Here is an 18,684-nt window from a genome sequence, read left to right as displayed (position 1 = left end):
AAATTAGCCGGGTGTGGTGGTACATGCCTGTAATCCCAGCTACTTCATGCCTCCATGCACTCCAGCCTCATGCACTCCAGCCTGGGCGACGAGAGCAAAACTGCGTCTCAAAAAAAAAAAAAGGCCAACAAGATTGATGAAGGTGTGCACCATAGCTGGTTTTAACCAACAGGACCATTCCACTGTGTCCTATCTACTCTACAGATAAGGATTCAACAGACAGTTGGTTCTTTTTTTTGAGACGGAGTCTCACTCTGTTACCCAGGCGGAAGTGCAGTGGCACGATCTCAGCTCACTGCAACCTCCTCCACCTCCTGGGTTTTTTTGAGATGGGGTATCACTCTGTCGCCCAGGTTGGAGTGCAGTGGCATGATCTCGGCTCACTGCAACCTCCACCTCCCAGGTTCAAGTGATTCACCTGCCTCAGCCTCCCCAGTAGCTGGGATTACAGGCATGCACCACCAGGCCCGGCTAATTTTTTTTTTTTTTTTTTGTATTTTTAGTAGAGACAAGGTTTCGCCAGTTGGCCAGGTTGGTCTCAAACTCCTGACCTCAAGTGATCCACCTGCCTTAGCCTCACAAAGTGCTGGGATAACAGGCGTGAGCCACAACACCCAGCCAGTTGGTTCTTATTCTTGGTGATCTAAACTACCCTCTCTCCACTTGTTTTTTCTTTTTTTTTGCATCAGAAGCATTTCAATCAATGGTTTTTGAGAGTCTTCTCACACAATGTAGGCAGTTTTGTGTTTTGGAAGAAGTGTCACATCAGACTCCAGCCAACCGGGAGGGAGGGGAGGACAGGAGGAAAGGTATGGAGCCAGAGGTTGATGGAGTAACACTGAAAGCTTCAGGCACCGGCAGGAACAGGGACAGCCACCTCTCCAGTTTCCCCATTGACCCTGCGGAAAATGAGTCATGACTCACCTCCTCAAACTTCCTGGAAAAGCTTAAAGTAGATAAGAAGCTCCTTATGGCCTACCTTTGTTATTCATTTACTTTAAAGGAAGATGCATCTTTAAGACAACAGCTTCTTTTTTCAGGTATGGTGTTGAGTCTTTTATATCCCATATTAGGAACAGTGTAGCTATCATTTTAGTCACGGCTTCCTGTGCACCACCAGGGCCTTAAAATGCTGAGACAGAGTTATGCACAGGTATGTCAATGTCACCAACTATGAAAATAAATGTGACCAAGTTTTTTTTTTTTTTTTTGAGATGGAGTCTTGCTCATCGCCCAGGCTGGAGTGCAGTGGCGCGATCTCGGCTCACTGCAAGCTCCGCCTCCCGGGTTCACGCTATTCTCCTGTCTCTGCCTCCCCAGTAGCTGGGACTACAGGCGCCCACCACTACGCCCGGCTAGTTTTTTTTTTTGTATTTTTAGCAGAGATGGGGTTTCACCATGTTAGGCAGGATGGTCTCGATCTCCTGACCTCGTGATCCACCCACCTCGGCCTCCCAAAGTGCTGGGATTACAGGCGTGAGCCACCGCGCCCAGCCAATGTGACCAAGTTTTAAAGGCAAGTGTCCACAGTCAAAGAAGGAAGGAGGCACTGTGTTGAACTAAATGGGGCAGAGTCAAAATCCTGGGTTCTGGAACCGGCTTGGCCTCCAAGCAACCCGGCTTCCAAGCCTTAGTCCCACTTCTGCAAACTAATGCTGGTTAATGAGATAATCTCCAAAGCTTTGAAGTAAGCTCTACTTGAGCTTCCACTTTCACAACTTCAAGGTCAACTCCGTACTTAGGAAAGACGATCCATGGCTTAAGAGAGGGCAACAGGCTTGCAAGATGAGGAGGTCCCGTTTCTGTCCAGGGAAAACACGCGGGCCAGAGACGTCTTTTTGTGTAGATAGAGTGAGGGACACTACTACAACTTTTAATTGTTTATTTGCTCATTTTGATGTCCACAGAGCCCAGGTTTCCCACAGCGGACATCCCCCTCCACATTATGGAAGCTTCTCCCTCTCCAGGTTGCTGGGGTGGGGCTATGTCTCCGTGGGTGCCACACACCCTTTAAAGCTGATATCCCCAGGCTTCACCCTCTCTTGCCTTTCACTTTTCATCTAAGCAAACTAGGCACAAAATATAGGTGATTCTGACCAATTCTGGGCATCTTATTTTCAAAGAAGCAATGGGGAAGTCACTTGGTGAATATGTGCCAGACCCAGTCCTGGACTCTTTCTATGCTTTATCGAATTTAACCCACACACCCTCCTTATGCAGAAGGTCCTCATAACAAGTTTCTGATAAGGAAACAGACTGGGAGAGGGTGAGTCATTTGCTCAAGGTCACTCAGCTAGCAAGTAGGAGAAGGAACATTTGAACCCAGGTCTCATACCATACAAATCACCCTGTTTCTTTTTTTTTTTTTTTTTTTGAGACAGAGTCTTACTCTGTTGCCCAGGCTGGAGTGCAGTGGCGCAGTCTTGGTTCATTGCAACCTTCACCTCCCAGATTCAAGCAATTCTCCTGCCTCAGCCTCCTGAGTAGCTGGGACTACAGGCGCCCGCCACCTCGCCCGGCTACCTTTTTGTATTTTTTAGTAGAGACGGGGTTTCACCATGTTAGCCAGGATGGTCTCGATCTCCTGACCTCATGATCCGCCCGTCTCGGCCTCCCAAAGTGCTGGGATTACAGGCTTGAGCCACCGCGCCCGGCCAAGATGAGGTTTGTACATGTTGGCCAGATGGTCTTGAACTCCTGACCTCAGGTGATCCGCCCACTTCGGCCTCCCAAAGTGCTGGGATTACAGGCATGAACCACTCATTTAAAGTATACAATTCAGTGGTTCTCAGTATCTTCACAGATATGTGCAACCATCACTCCAGTCAACTTGAGAATATTTTCATCACCTCAAAAAGAAACCTCATCTCTCTTATCACCTTCCTATCTTTCTACCTGCCAGTACCCTACTCCCAGGTAGGCAAGCACTTCTCAATTTTCTATCTCTATAGACTTCTCCATTCTGGACTTTCACCTAAATGGAACATACAGTGCATGATCTTTGTGACTGGCTTTTTTCACTCAGCGTAACATTTCCGAGGAAAGTCTGTACTATAAACCCCATGGGTTATTGTCTCAGCTAAGGGAACTGTAAGAGGTATGGACAGCACATCATGTGAGAAGTGCATGATGATTCCTCTTTTTAGCAGCAGCAGAGATTACAGGAAGATAAGACCACAGATTTCAGATAAAGGACCCTTGGATCACTTTTCTGTCTTGCTCCTGAAAGTACACGTGGGGCAATGGGCAGCAGCAGATACAAGATTTCAGTCTGACATGACAGAGAACTCAGTGACTCCAATTAGGTCCACAACAGAAAGGGGAGATGACCATATGCAAGGGATGCTCCGGGAGAGCTTATCCCCATGTTGGGTGGAAGGCTGGCTAGTGACCATCATGGCCCGTGACCCTTCCAAGACTTAATTGTATGGTTCTGCCAAATTCACATTACTATAATTAATGGTTAAAAATAAAAAGTTAGGCTGGGCGTGGTGGCTCATGCCCGTAATCTTAACACTTTGGGAGGCCAAGGCAAGAGGATCACTTGCATTCAGGAGTTTGAGACCAGCCTGAGCAACATGGGAAAATGCTGTGTCTACAAAAAATACAAAAATTAGCTGGGCATGGTGGTGCATACCTGTAATCCCAGCTACCTGGGAGGCTAAGTGGGAGGATCCCTTGAGCCTGGGAGGTCAAGAGTTGTGATAAGCTGTGATTGTACCACTGCATGCCAGCCTGGGTGACAGAACAAGATCCTGTTTCAAATAATACGTAAATAATAAAAAGTTGGCTGCCGGGCACATGTCATCAAGACCCCTAAGGCTGTGTCACAGGCACAATAAAGTAAAATAAAAAGTTGGCTGGGTACAGTGGCGTAGGTCTGTAATCCCAGCACTTTGGGAAGCCGAGATGAAAGGATTGCTTGAGCCCAGGAATTCAAGAGTCAGCTGGAATAGGCATGAATACCAGCGAAATATTTGTTTCTATCATTCCCTTGTGGGGATGTGGGACTTCAACAAGTAATAACTATTCTTTTTTTTTTTTTTTTTGAGGCAGAGTCTTGTACTGTCACCCAGGCTGGAGTGCAGTGGTGCAATTTTGGCTCACTGCAACCTCCGCCTCCAGGATTCAAGTGATTCTCCTGCCTCAGCTTCCTGAGTAGCTGGGATTACTGGTGCCCACCACAACACCTGGCCAGTTTTTGTATTTTTAGTAGAGACAGGGTTTCAACATGTTGGCCAGGCTAGTCTCGAACTCTTGACCTCAGGCAATCTGCCCGCCTCAGTCTCCCAAAGCGCTGAGATTAACAGGCATGAGTTGCCACACTCAACCCCTCATTAAAAAAAATTTTTTTTTTATTTTATAAAAAACAGAGATGGGGTCTTGCTATGTTGCCCAGGCTGGTCTTAAACTCCTGAGCTCAAGCAATCCACCCACCTTGGCCTCCCAAAGTACTAGGATTACAGGCGTGAGCCTTTGCATCTGGCCAGTAATAATTCTTGGAACATCAAAAAAATTCATCCAGTTGAAGCTCCAGATCAGACAGGCTTGTGCTCTCTCACTCTCTATTTATATCTATTTTGAGACAGGGTCTTGTTCTGTTACCCAGGCTGAAGTGCAGTGCCACAGTCTCTGCTCACTGCAACCTCAGCCTCCCAGGCTCAAGTGATCCTCCTGCCCCAGCCTCCCAAGTAGCTAGACTACAGGCGTGGGCCACTATGCCCAGCTAATTTTGTTGTTGTTGTTGTTTTTGAGATGAAGTCTCACTCTGTCTCCAAGGCTGGAGTGCAGTGGTATGATCTCGGCTCACTGCAACCTCTGCCGTCCAGGTTCAAGTAATTCTCCCTCAGCCTCCCAAGTAACTGGGACTACAGAAAGGCATGCGCCACCACGCCTGGCTAAGTTTTATATTTTTAGTAGAGACAGGGTTTCACCATGTTGGCCAGGCTGGTCTCGAACTCTTCACTTCAAGTGATCCGCCTGCCTCAGCCTCCCAAAGTGCTGAGATTACAGGCATGAGCCACTGTGACCGGCCAATTTTTGTATTTATTGTAGAGACAGGGTTTCACCAAGTTGCCCAGGCTGGTCTCAAACTCCTGGGTGCAAGCCATCTGTCCACGTCAGCCTCATAAAGTGCTAGGATTATAGGCATGAGTCATTGTGGCCAGCTTCATATATTCTTTTTTTTTTTTTCTTTTGAGACAGAGTCTGGCTCTGTCGACCAGGCACGTGTCAGCACGATCTCGGTTCACTGCAACCTCCGTCTCCCGGGCTCAAGCAATTCTCCTGCCTCAGCCTCCCGAGTAGCTGGGATTACAGGTGTGTGCTACCACGTCTGGCTAATTTTTGTATTCTTAATAGAGACAGGGTTTCACCATGTTGGCCAGGCTGGTCGTGAACTCCTGACCTCAGGTAATCCACCTGCCTCAGCCTCCCAAAGTGCTGGGATTACAGATGTGAGCCACCGCGCCTGGCCCTGTTCTTATTTGTTACTTGGTTTTAGGATCAGGGTATGGGACTGCATCTTTCCAAATATCAACTCATTTAAAAAAAAAAAATCTTCTCAGCTGGGCATGGTGGCTCACACCTGTAATCCCAGCACTTTGGGAGGCTGAAGCGGGCGGATTGCCTGAGGTCAGGAGTTCGAGACCAGTCTGGCCAACATGGTGAAACCCCGTTTCTACTAAAAATACAAAAAAATTAGCCTGGCGTGGTGGCGTGCGCCTGTAATCTCAGCTACTTGGGAGGCTAAGGCAGGGGAATTGCTTGAACCAGGGAGGTGAAGGTTGCAGTGAGCTGAGATTGCGCCACTGCACTCTAGCCTGGGCGACAGAGCAAGACTCCGTCTCAAAAAGAAAAAAAAAAAAATCTTCTCAAGAACAAGCATGGTGGCTCATGCCTGTAATCCCAGCTACATGGGAGGCTGAGGCAGAGAATTGCTTGAGCCCGGGAGGTGGAGGTCTCATTGAGCTGAGATCACGCCACTGTACTCCAGCCTGGGTGACAGAGCAAGACTCTGTCTTGGAAAAAAAAAAAATACTCTAGTTGACTTGATGATTATGACTTTGAGCCAGGGACCGATTATGCAACAATATAACACAATTAGTTTAATACATGAATTTAATCCAATCTGCGAAAAGCCTCTTTCTTTTCTTAAAGGGCCATTACATTATAGCAAATAATGTCTATCTCTTGGAAAGGAGCTTTCTTCTGTAGACTATCTTATCTAAGTCTGGCTCTTTTGATAAACATCCACAAATGGCCAAACATTTAAAAGGTATAGAGTTCAACAGTCTGTCTGATTAAGCAATACCAACTTGACATTACTGATCTCCATTCAATAATTTCAAGTCAATAGGGATTGCCTCATGTGCACTGCTCAGGTCAGGGAGAGAAACAGGGGAGCGGATTCTTGTTCTTTGACAGGGTCAACTGTGGATAATCTTGAAACCTATACTTTGGGAGCAAAATATGTGGTTCTAAATGATCTCGCCTTCTCTTTCTCAAGTTCCCCCAAAAGAACTTGAGAATTCTCTTCATGTTCCTGAAAAGAACTGCGTTAAGGAGGAGAGGAGCAGGAATCAGAAGATGGTTCCAATTCCTTCTCTGGTCCAATTGCCTAGCGATCAAATGTCTTTGACATTGTTCCATTGTCTTTTTGAACGTTGTTCCTTCCCTAGTAAAATGGAGTAAAAATCGTTTCACTGACTTGCTTACTTCACAGGTTTTTGTGAGGCTCAAACGAGATGGTGTGGATGCCAGTCTCTAAATGAGCAAACTGCAGCTCAACTAGAACCTCACCTGCAATAAACACCAGCCCCTTACAAGAGCCCAAAAGCCTCAGCTGAAGAGACAACTGTTTACATGTAACACAGCTTGCTTTCTTCCTCTAACTGGCTGCCTGAGCTCTAACCTATGTTTTAAATTTGTTTTAAGACACAGATTTTATTTGGTCACATGAAAATGCCTTAAATAGGCAATCTATAATTAGTTCTGGCTGAGTCTCATCTCCCAAAGTCACTACTGTTGTCGTCATCTTTTTGCTTTCTTCTTTAATGAACTCTTCCCTTTTTTTGTCCCAGAACAAGCTTCTCGCTTACATGCCCTTTACAAAGAAAATTTCCCTGGCTGGCTGCCATCGGTTTCTCTGCCCACTTCCATTTTAAGCAATTTTTTATGAGTGTCCCATCTCTTCTCAAACAAAGGCAGATGGCAAAACTTGCTGGTTTACTTTTAAAGAAAACTTGACCCACACTGTTATAAGCTAAGAAGAGGCTTTGTGAAGTCACATGGCCTGGATTTACCCATCACCCTCTGATAAGCACTCACAGCTGATTCCTTTGCAAACCCAAGCATCTCACACTGGTTTCATATGGGCCATAGGAAGCGCCTTCCAAAGTCTGATGTGTTCTTCAACATCTATTCCCATGGCAGATGACCCATTTTGACCCAAAGGGCCCCAGAGTTCTCTTTCGGCTCCTGCTAGCTCTGCAAAGCCACAGCACTGCTTTTTCTGTAGGCAGTTAATACTAATGCTAATTCAACAGGAAGTGGTACGGGGGCACAAGAGGCAGGGTGTCTTCCTGTTGCCCAGTTATTTACAAAAAGGCAGATCTTCTCTCCAATACTTCAAACATTCCCCACAGGACTAACATGTGCTCCTTTACAGGTAATGAGCTAATAAATTATTTCTGATCTCAAAGCTGTATAACAACTGAATTTGTTCAAAAGCTAAAAAAGTTGTAGAAATACAGTCTATACTGCCCAGTGCAGCTGCTCAGGCCTATAATCCCTGAACTTTGGGAGGCCGAGGTGAGTAGATTACTTGAGGTCAGGAGTTCGAGACTAGCCTGGCCAACATGGTGAAATTCCTTCTCTACTAATAATACAAAAATTAGCCGGGCATGGTGGCAGGTGCCTGTAATCCCAGCTACTCAGGAAGCTGAGGCAGGAGAATTGCTTGAACCCAGGAGGCAGAGGTTTCAGTGAGATCACACCACTGTACTCCAGCCTGGGTGACAGAGCGAGACTCCAACTCAAAAAAAAAAAAAAAAAAAATAGACCAGGCACAGTGGCTCACACCTATAATCCCAGCACTTTGGGAGGCCGAGGTGGGCAGATCATCTGACGTCAGGAGTCTGAGACCAGCCTGGCCAACATGGTGAAACCCCGTTTCGACTAAAAATACAAAATAAAAAATAAAAAATTAGCCGGGTGTGGTGGCGCACACCTGTAGTCCCAGCGTGCCTGTAGTCCGAAGGAGGCTGAGGCAGGAGAATCACTTGAACCCAGGAGGAGAAGGCTGCAGTGAGCTGAGACCGAGACCGTGTCATTGCACTCCCGCTTGGGCAACAAAAGTGAAACTCCATCTCAGAAAAGTAATAATAATAATAATAGATAAATAAATGAAATACACTGTATACTAAACCCACACACCAAAAGAATAAAGAAGAAATGCTTCGTATCATGGAACTTATATCTGTCACAGAGTCAAAGATTTTAGAGCCAAAGTGACCCCAAGGGGCTAGGCTCTCTGGTTAATAAGTTTTCTTTCAAAACCAGAAAGAAAAATGATCACTTTCTCCTTATTTGCCCCGAGAAATTCACCACTAAAAAAACGGATTAGGATCAATATCAGATGTGCCTCGAATCTCGAGAACACTGTGACTATATTGAGGCACAAAGCATGGGATAAACATTTAACATGCTCCCACAGCCAGATGTTCTCAATGTGCCTGGCAGCAATGCCAAGTGGGTAGGTTTGAAACAGAAACCCTCTGGGTTTAGCCTTCCTATCTTTTCTTTCTTTCTTTTTTTTTTTTTGAGATGGAGTTTCACTCTCGTTGCCCAGGCTGGAGTGCAATGGCGCAATCTCCGCTCATCGCAACCTCCACCTCCCGGGTTCAAGCGATTCTCCTGCCTCAGCCTCCCAAGTAGCTGGGACTACAGGCGCCCGCCACCTTGCCCGGCTAGTTTTTTGTATTTTTTAGTAGAGACGGGGTTTCACCGTGTTAGCCAGGATGGTCTCGATCTCCTGACCTTGTGATCCGCCCGCCTCGGCCTCCCAAAGTGCTGGGATTACAGGCGTGAGCCACCGCGCCCGGCCCAATTTTGTAGTTTTAGTAGAGACGGGGTTTCTCCATTGTTGGTCAGGCTGGTCTCTAACTCCCAACCTCAGGTGATCCACCCGGCTTGGCCTGCCAGGAAGTGCTGGGATTACAGGCGTGAGCCACTGTGCCCAGCCAGCCATTCTATCTTTTCAAGTGAGTATTCATCAGATACATACAGAAAATCTCTAGTTCACAACACTATTTTGTGTAAAACTGACTGGAAACTTTTTTTTTTTTTTAAACTAGTCTCTAGCCGGGTGCAGTGGCTCACGCCTGTAATCCCAACACTCTGGGAGGCCGAGGCAGGTGGATCACCTGAGGTTAGGAGCCCGAGACCAACCTGGCCAACATGGTGAAAGCCCGTCTCTACTAAAAATACAAAAATTAGCTGTGTATGGTGGCATGTGCCTGTAATCCCAGTTACTGGGGAGGCTGAGGCAGAAGAATCTCTTGCACCCAGGAGGCGGAGGCTGCAGTGAGCTGAGATCGCACCACTACACTCCAGCCTGGGAGACAGAACCAGACTCTGTCTCGAAAGAAACAAAAAAAACCTTGTCTCTGAATCTCTTGGACTTAACGATTCTATGTTGCGTAGTGTTACTCTTGGTCCTCCTAGGCTGATCCTAATAGTTACGGCTCAACACCTTGGATGTTGATCCAATAATCTTGAACATGAGTTAACAACACCTATGTACACCCACCCAACAAATTGGTTTAATTCATTGGCGGTTTACCAGATTCTTTTCATACTTGGCTGTGAGATTCTCTAATTGTCGTGTGTACAAATAGACCAAACTAACTCAGCAGAGAAAGAGGTTCTTAGGTAAAGTACTCAGGAGTCCTCTTCCAGGTTGTAAATCAGGCTAAGCCACAGTAAATGAAATACTTGGGAAAATGGCAGCTACACCTGCCAAGTCAGACTGAAGGGGAAGAGACAGAAGGGAAAGAAACAGCCTCTGCTCTGAGGTTCTCATACGGAAAGGCCAGCACTTCTCTTCCTGGCAGGCCCAGGGATGACCATTTCTCTGCGCCCCCATTCCCACACCTCGGTCAAGAGCCCACAACAGTAACAATCTCGCTTTGACTTTCAGAAAAAAAAAAATTCCTCCAGATTCTTTCACTTCATCCACACTCTAACCCGCAGGGATCACGATCCCATTTTCTGGATAAACAGGGCAATGGGGATGAGCCTAAACCATGAGAACTGTCAGTCTTCACCGCCCACGTCCACACGGATCAGCCTGAAACCCCAATACCAATTTTTTTTTCAACTCCCACATGCTCCTGAGAGGAACCAGATCAGGGCTCACGGCTGGCATGGAAACATGAGGGAAAGGAGGGGGTGCTGCTGGGGACCGATGGATGAACCTATCCATGGGTGAAGGGAGCGTCCAGCTTGGCCTCGAGGTCAGAAGGTGACAAAGGCACACTCCTGAGCCTTTTATTCTGGGGAAAGCCCGGGCAAGAAAGGGCTTTTCGCCCATCAGAAAGCCCAGATGGTGCCCACCTGCGTCCACGAAGAACGGGACTCAAGCTCCCAAAGAAGTCAGGAAGGAGCCCCACTCCCACCAGGGCACAAGTGGGGTGTCCCTCAGTGAGTCAGGGTGCATCCTTCCTCTGGACAGTGGGGGTCCCGCCCAGCCCAAGGGGCGTCCCCCGAGACCTGTCACCAGCGGCCCAGACCTGTCACCCGGCCCTCGAGGGGCTCCCTCCCCGCCGGTGCTGAGGATGCGCGCAGCCTACCTGGAGCTCGCCCTCCGTGCGGTGCAGTCCCAGGCGCCGCAGCCCCACCGCCAGGTCGTTGACACACAGGCCGCCGTCCCGGTTGACGTCGAGCGTCTGAAAGAGTCTCCACAGGCGCAGCCGGTGGTCCGGGTCCCCGCAGATAGCGCCGCCGCAGGGGTCCCCCACGGACGCCGGCGACGAGGCAGACGAAGAGGCGGCGGCGGCGGCGTCCGGCGGCGGGGAGGCCACACAGCGGCACAACACACTGCTCACCATCGGGTGCGAGGCAGGGGCTCCGGACGCTGGCGGGGGCTGGGGCGGCGGGCCGGAGGCGACCGTGCAGAAGGCACGCCAGGCGTTCTGGAGCTGCGAGCGCGGGCTCTGAGACGCCGGCAAGCTGGCGGGAGGGGCGACTTCCAGGAGCCCCGCCCCTCCGCGCCCCGCCTCACCGGCCACGCCCCTGGCGCACCGAAGGCCAGTCACAGGCTCGGATGGAGAGCCGGGAGGGGCGGAGCCTGCCTAAGGGCAGCCCACACCGCCCCGGACTACCCGGATCAATGCGGTGGGCTGGGTCACCCTGTTCCGCCTGGGGCCGATTCAAACTGAGGGAGGCGGGGATTGGCTGAGCCGGGGGGGGGGGGCCAAGAGAGAGAAAATCACGCAGCGATAGGCAGGAATCTTGTGATTGGCAGGCGGAAGGCCCCGTGTCCAGTTTCCATTGATGTACTAACTCTGTTTAGACTGCAGGATCTTAAGGATGGGAGGAGCGGTCGTGTACGCAGAGATCGTAGCCTCCGGTGGGAAATAGGATTTGTGTGAGAGCATTTATGAACTGCAGTTGCGGGGCAGTTTGTGCCGGTGGGAGGAATTTAAAATTGACTCATGGCTCACGGCCGAAAGCACGAAGTATCCCCAGGAAGCAGGGTTTTGGTAATCTAACTCCCTAAACCACCAATAAAATAGCTGAATTTAACGGCTTAATAATCGTCTTAATACTGATAATTGAACGACAGAATGATTTTCCAATGGAAGTGAATAAAGGTTAGGTGGGCGGGGCGCTCTGGGCGACAGACACAATTTTAAACCAATGATCAGGCGAATTACAGTAAGTGGGCGGGCTCTGTAGCTGAGCGACAGACCGAAAGAACCAGTGATCGACGTGATATTTGAGCCTCTACCAACCGGGAAGGCGAGTTCTCCCGGAGAAGCGCTGGGAGGCGGGAAGAGGGGAAGTGGGCGGATCTCCGCACACCTCGGCGGAAGAGGCAGATTCAGGAAGCCATTACGCCGCTGGCTGGCAGCTGCCGGGCCGGTTGGGGCTGGGCCCTACGCACTTTGCGTAGCGAGGGGGGTTACCAAAGGCCTAGTGCTTGGCCTCGAGCAAGCCTGGCCTATCCCCTGTAGGGGGTGGGTGAGGGGCGAGGCTGAGGAAGAAGAGAAGGGGAATTGGGGCGCTTGAGGGGATTATAATTTCTTTAAAAAGAGGGGAGGGGAGAGGCCATGGCCGTCCCAGCCAAGAAGAGGAAGATGAACTTCTCGGAGCGGGAGGTGGAGATCATCGTGGAGGAGCTGGAGCTGAAGAAGCACCTGCTGGTGAACCACTTCAACGCCGGGGTCCCCCTGGCCGCCAAGAGCGCGGCCTGGCACGGCATCCTGAGAAGGGTCAACGCCGTGGCCACCTGCCGCAGGGAGCTGCCTGAAGTCAAGAAGAAGTGGTCTGACCTCAAGACCGAGGTCCGTCGCAAGGTTGCCCGTCCGGCCGCCGTGGAGGGTGTGATGGCGCCCCGGGTCCCACTGGGAGGGGACGGAGTGGGGCCTGGGGCAGCGTGGCAGGTGGCGGCGGGTGGCCCAGCTGTAGCCCCAGTGCTGCTACCCCCAGGCAACAACGTATCTGGCAAACCTGCTGGGCTGACCACCATAGCTGCCAGCACCACAGAATACACCCTGTGGCCCTCGGACCTCGTACCGCAGCCGCAGCCACGGTCACCTTGGACACAGAGTGAGTGGACCTTTCTCCTGCCCAGGCGGCGTGCATAGTGGAAGGTAGCAATGCTTGGGGTGGCGGGGAAGGTTTGGCCTGCCAAGGGTCAGGGTAGATGGCGGGTCTTGGAAGGACATGGAGGCCTTCCGAAAGAGCAGCACCAGACAGAATGATCTTGGCTCTCTTGGGGATTCCTCAGCACGTGGGGGCTGGACTTCCTGATGTGTGGAATCCACCACTGAGGATTGCCACCATGTTTTCCATGATTACTCCACTTAACCGAAACGGTTTGGTCCTGAAGAAGAGACCCGTGTCTGTTACCCACAGGATTTTCACAGGGCTCGGCTTGTGTAGACAGCTAGGCCATATTTGTGAAAAAATGATGGGAATGATACTGCCAAGTGAGGCAACGATTGATTTGTTTTAGTTGCGGGGGATCCTTTGATCAGTGCTGCTTGGGAGGCTATGGTTTCCTGGTGTAATTACTCCATCATCATTCATTATCATCAAAACCATTGCACTTATTCTGTACCAAACCTGGGCTGGGACTTGGGTATTACCAAGTTGTCTAAAATCAGCAGTATATTTAGTAGGATAGGATGCACATATAGGAATAGCTTCAACATCAGTTGGGAAATCTTAAGGGCCCCGGAAGAGGAGGGGCTTCTTGTGGCGTGGGGATACATTAGTGGGGATACATAGCTGACATTGGCATTGAAGGGTGGAGGAGCTTGACCTCTCCCACATGTGTGGAGGCCCAAACAGCCCAGCTAGGATCCTTTCCAAGGTTCTCAGCTAGGAATGACAACAGAGCTAACTTTGGTTGGATTTTTTAGTTCAAAGAAGGATTTGTACCTGTGACTGTTACCTCTGCTCATTTGTGATAGCTGTGAGCTGGATCATTCAGTGATTCTCAGTGCGGGTTGGGAGAGTTGGGTGGATGTGTGAGTGCAATGCGTATTTCCTTGCAATGCGTATTTCTCAAGAATACACTGGGGTGGGGTAAGGGGGACAAACACGGGTCCAAGTCAGATGCTGCTCTGGAACAGGAAGGATAAACGTTTAAGTATCCCATTGACCCAGATGATGAGAGACAGGGAGACATTGACTGGGCACTTAAGCTACCGCTGCTCCATTCCCACCTCCTTTTCTGCTTAACTACAGGGGCCTAGGAAGTCAAGTCAAAGCATCAAAGGACCGGGCACAGTGGCTCACTCCTGTAATCCCAGCACTTTGGGAGGCTGAGGTGGGCGGATCACTTGAGGTCCGGAGCTCGAGACCAGCCTGGCCAATATGGTGAAACCCCGTCTCTACTAAAAATACAAAAATTACCCAGGCTTGGAGGCGGGCACCTGTAGTCCCAGCTACTCGGGAGGATCTCTTGAACCCGGGAGGCGGAGGTTGCAGTGAGCCGAGATCGTGCCACTGAACTCCAACCTCGGTGACAGGGCAAAGAGCAAAATGCTGACTCAAAAACAACAAAACAAAACAGAAAGCATCAAAGGAGGTAGGACTAATGTGGCTGCAAAGAGCATGTGTAGAGTCCCACCCAAGATGCCGGCTTTACTGGTACCACAGAGAGCATATGACTCAGCCTCTGGGGTGCCTTTCTTTTTTTTTTTTTTTTTTTTTTTGTGTGTGTGAAACAGAGTCTCGCTCTTATTGCCCAGGCTGGAGTGCAATGGCACGATCTCGGCTCACTGCAACCTCCGTCTCCTAGGTTAAAGTGATTCTCCTGCCTCAGCCTCCCAAGTAGCTGGGATTACAGGCATGCGCCACCACGCCTGGCTAATTTTGTATTTTTAATAGAGACGGCGTTTCTCCATGTTGGTCAGGCTGGTCTCGAACTCCTAACCTCAGGTGATCCACCCACCTCGGCCTCCCAAAGTGCTGGGATTACAGGTGTGAGCCACTGCGCCCGGCAGGGGGTGCCTTTCCTAGTGAGGAGCAGCCCAGCGTGAAAGTCAGGAGCACGTCGGGCTCTGCTGTTAGGGAGACCTGGGTTTGCCTCTTGGCTCTGCTGAATAAGCTCTGTGACCTCAGCAAGTCATTCTACATTTATTGGTCTGTTTTCTCATTTCTGGAAGATGAAGATGACAGCACCGACCTCTTGGTGTCATTTTGAGGATTTGTTGAGCTAATGAGTACAAAGTGCCTGACATGTAGTAGTTGCTCTAAAAGTTTAGCTAGTATTATGATCAACATCTTTGCTTTTGCCAGATCCAGGGCTGGCCCTTTGATTAACAAGTAGATTAAGATTCTGAACCCCTTAGATTCTAGATTTATACCTGAATAGCTATACAGCCAGGGGAGGCCTGGATTCCCCTTTATGTCCCTCCAGGACAGGATTTTATGGCCTCTTCTCCACCCTATACAGCCAGCTGTATTCCTTCCAGAAAGTGACCTCCCTTGGCCTCTGTTCTTTCTACCCTGCAGTCCCCACAGAGACTACCTATCACACGCTGGAGGAGGGCGTGGTGGAGTACTGCACGGCTGAGGCGCCCCCGCCGCTGCCACCGGAGGCCCCCGTGGACATGATGGCCCAGCATGCAGACACATCGGTCAAGCCGCAAGCGCTCAAGAGCCGCATTGCTCTCAACTCCGCCAAGCTGATACAGGAGCAGCGGGTCACCAACCTGCATGTGAAGGAGATCGCACAGCACCTAGAGCAGCAAAACGACCTACTGCAGATGATCCGCCGCTCCCAAGAAGTACAGGCCTGTGCCCAGGAGCGCCAGGCCCAGGCCATGGAGGGCACACAGGCTGCCCTGAGCGTCCTCATCCAGGTCCTCCGGCCCATGATCAAAGATTTCCGCCGCTACCTGCAGAGCAACACAGCTAACCCGGCCCCCACCTCTGACCCTGGGCAGGTGGCCCAGAATGGGCAGCCAGACAGCATCATCCAGTGAGGGCAGGGGTCAGGCCAGCCTTCTGCCATGATGGGATGAAAACTCCATGGTCTTGTAAGTGGGTCCTGTGATTGGCCTTGGCCTTAGGCCGGCCATATGCACAGCTCCCTCTTTAATAAACGCTTAGGGGTTGCACTGTTTTTGAGAAGAGGAATTTGTTGGGCTCCCGGGACCCAAACTCTTACTCCCCCTACTTGAGCTGCCTTGCTAAGACCCAGAAGATTGGTTAGCTGGGGGTCACAGGTGCATGTGATGGGACACGTGTTGTCATGACCCTGGGCTTGTGACATGACCCAGCCTTGGTCTTGGACAACTGTAAGGCACAACACGGCGGGCTGTCACTGGGGGCCGTCGCCCAGCCTGGGTCTCTCCTGAGCTGCCCTACCCCAGGTGCCATCCTTTCGAGTAGGGTAATGTCACTGGTGCTGGCAGTTGAGCAATAATATCTTCCTCCCTTGGGAGGCAGTGTGACTTTGCCTGAGGAGGAAACCCCGCCCTTTTCTCCTTCTCACTGTGCCTCAGTTCTCAGGGGACTCCAATGACTGTTGTACTCTCCTCTGACCCCACCCCAGGCACAGTGCAAGGCCCTTGTTAGGTACTGCGCTGGGACGCCTCCGTAATACGTGCAGTGTGCAGCCAGTCTGGCTCAGGAATACTGTGTGTGGTGAGGACGGTTTGGCCACTCTCTGGATTTCCACAGCATCTCTGGGTAGCCCTTTGGTGGTTTGCCCCTAGAGCTTTTGACTCAGTTCAAGCTTTGGATGCTGTAAATTTTCGAGAAAGCCAACTAGCGTGGAAGCTTGCTGCCCCACTGCAGTGGGTCTGAGTGACCTGTTGGCTTTGTGCGGAGGCTTGCTTCCAGCCAATTGTATTTGTTCTGTGTGTGAACCCCTCCTAGGAAGGCCTCCACGAGGGCCGCCCTGTGGCCACACCCTTCCTCCTCTGCTGACTCCACATTTCCAAAATTCAGCAAAAAAAGCCCTGCTGAGCATCACACGCTGGACTCTTCCCCTGCCACACCCCTCAGTGCCTCCTGTTCTCTAGAGACTCTCTGAGTGGCTGAGTGAATCCAAAGCCATGATTGACCCTGAATGTAGGAGGAGGAAGAGGCGAAGCTGACCTAAGAAGCGGGACCCTGGCCGGGCGCGGTGGCTCAAGCCTGTAATCCCAGCACTTTGGGAGGCCGAGGCGGGTGGATCACGAGGTCAGGAGATTGAGACCCTCCTGGCCAACGTGGTGAAACCCCGTCTCTACGAAAAATACAAAAATTAGCCGGGCGTGGTGGTGTGCACCTGTAATTCCAGCTACTCAGGAGGCTGAGGCAGGAGAATTGCTTGAACCCAGGAGGTGGAGGTTGCAGTGAGCCTAGATCGCGCCACTGCACTCCAGCCTGGCGACAAAGCGAGACTCCATCTCAAAACACACACACACACCAGCAATGGGACCCTTTGGATTCTGTGCTCAGGGAAGAGCAGGGAGAGCCTTGGAGTGCTGAAGGAGGTGCTGTTCCCTGTTCCATTTTACACTTTCTCTTCTGACATGTCTGTAAGGATTTTACCCAGATGCCATTTGTCTGTTTCATTTTCAGACTTACCATCAATTACCAAGGCCCTTACATCTCCCCAGATCGTTTCCCAAGTTTGCCGATTTGCTGCCGGTGCCTCAGCCACATGTGACCAATGGTTACAACTCAGGGCTCCAGACCTCAGCTAAAAAGTGAAGACGCCGCCCTCCTGGGCACGAACGTTCAGAATGCTCAGCTTCTCTATTGTGACCACAGGAAAGTGGCCCTGAAGATGCACCGAAGACAGTTTGGAAGTGACTGCTGTACTGTCAGCCTGTCTGTGGAGGCATTCGTGCAGTGCCAGCTAAAAGGGAGGTGAAGGGGGATATCGGACCCAGCGAGGGAGTTGCTGGAAGAAGGAAAGCTCTTCTCAGTGTGGTTGGAGAACAGCAGCCCAGTAGCTTGGACGCCTCCACTCTGTGCAGTCTGATGGCCCCAGCAAGGTCACTGCAGGGACTTCCCAAGGATTCGGTTTGGTTTTTTTCTGGGGTTGGAAATCTGAGCCAATATTGTGTCTGTTCCATTTGGGTATGAAGAGGAAGTCTGGATCACTTAAACTGACTAGTTATTTCCAGGTCATAATTTTAAATTAAAGACATATCACTTTTTTTATATGTACATCTCTGTGTCTTTATTGGTTATATATAGAAGAGAACAAGGACTGGCAGACGATGGCTCACAAACTGAATCAGGCTCACCACCTATTTTTATAAATAAAATTTTATTGGAACACAACCACACCCATTCATTTATGAACCTATGGCTTTTTTTTTTTTTTTTTTTTAACCACCAAAGCAAGAGTTGAGTAGTTACAGAGATATCTGGCCCACAAAGCCAAAGGTATTTACTCTCTGGCCCATTTACAGTAGAAATCAGTCTATTCCTGGTTTAAGACAGTGTTTGGGACTCTGAAGAATTACCTGAGGCAGGCACTGTGGCTCATGCCTGTAATCCCAGCACTTTGGGAGGCTGAGGTGGGTGGAACATGAGGTCAGGAGTTTGAGGCCAGCCTGACCAACATGGTGAAACCCTATCTCTCTTAAAAATACAAAAATTAGCTGGGTGTGGTGGCACATACCTGTAATCCCAGCTACTCAGGAGGCTGCAGGAGGAGCATCGCTTGAACCTGGAAGACGGAGGTTGCAGTGAGCCGAGATCATGCCATTGCACTCCAGCCTGGGTGACAGAGCAAGATTCAATCTCAAAAAAAAAAAAAAAAAAGAATTACCTGAGGCATTTGTTAAATGTACCCAATCCCAGGTCTCACTCAAAACCTGGAGGGAGGACTCTTAAGACTATGCATTGTAAACAAGCCCTCAGTAATCCTGATACTTTCTGAAGGTTAAGAAATTTTTTTTTTCTTTTTTTTTTTTCTTTTTTTTTTTTTTTTTTTTT

The 18,684-nt window shown here is 50.0% G+C and overlaps 2 protein-coding genes across 2 annotated transcripts in view; one reads left to right on the top strand and one right to left on the bottom strand.

Moving 5' to 3' along the window:
* Window positions 1-11,232, bottom strand: part of SLC25A25 (solute carrier family 25 member 25) — a 42,657-nt gene extending 31,425 nt beyond the window's left edge. Inside the window, exon 1 of the mRNA XM_017848233.1 lies at window positions 10,854-11,232. Coding sequence (XP_017703722.1) covers window positions 10,854-11,111 — 258 coding nt within the window. The 5' untranslated portion in view covers window positions 11,112-11,232. The remainder of the gene's footprint in view (window positions 1-10,853) is intronic.
* An 857-nt stretch (window positions 11,233-12,089) lies between these two features.
* Window positions 12,090-17,899, top strand: NAIF1 (nuclear apoptosis inducing factor 1). Its single transcript, XM_017848232.1, is given in 4 exon segments — window positions 12,090-12,771; window positions 12,774-12,826; window positions 12,828-12,834; window positions 15,253-17,899. Coding segments are annotated over 4 exon segments (969 nt in total). The 5' UTR covers window positions 12,090-12,335; the 3' UTR covers window positions 15,726-17,899.
* Window positions 17,900-18,684: the final 785 nt, after the last annotated feature.

Source organism: Rhinopithecus bieti, unplaced genomic scaffold (assembly GCF_001698545.2).
Source record: "Rhinopithecus bieti isolate Rb0 unplaced genomic scaffold, ASM169854v2 scaffold_29388, whole genome shotgun sequence".
NCBI lineage: Eukaryota > Metazoa > Chordata > Mammalia > Primates > Cercopithecidae > Rhinopithecus > Rhinopithecus bieti.
The sequence above is the reverse complement of the archived record's forward strand: the minus strand, read 5'-3'. Positions and strand labels throughout refer to the sequence as shown.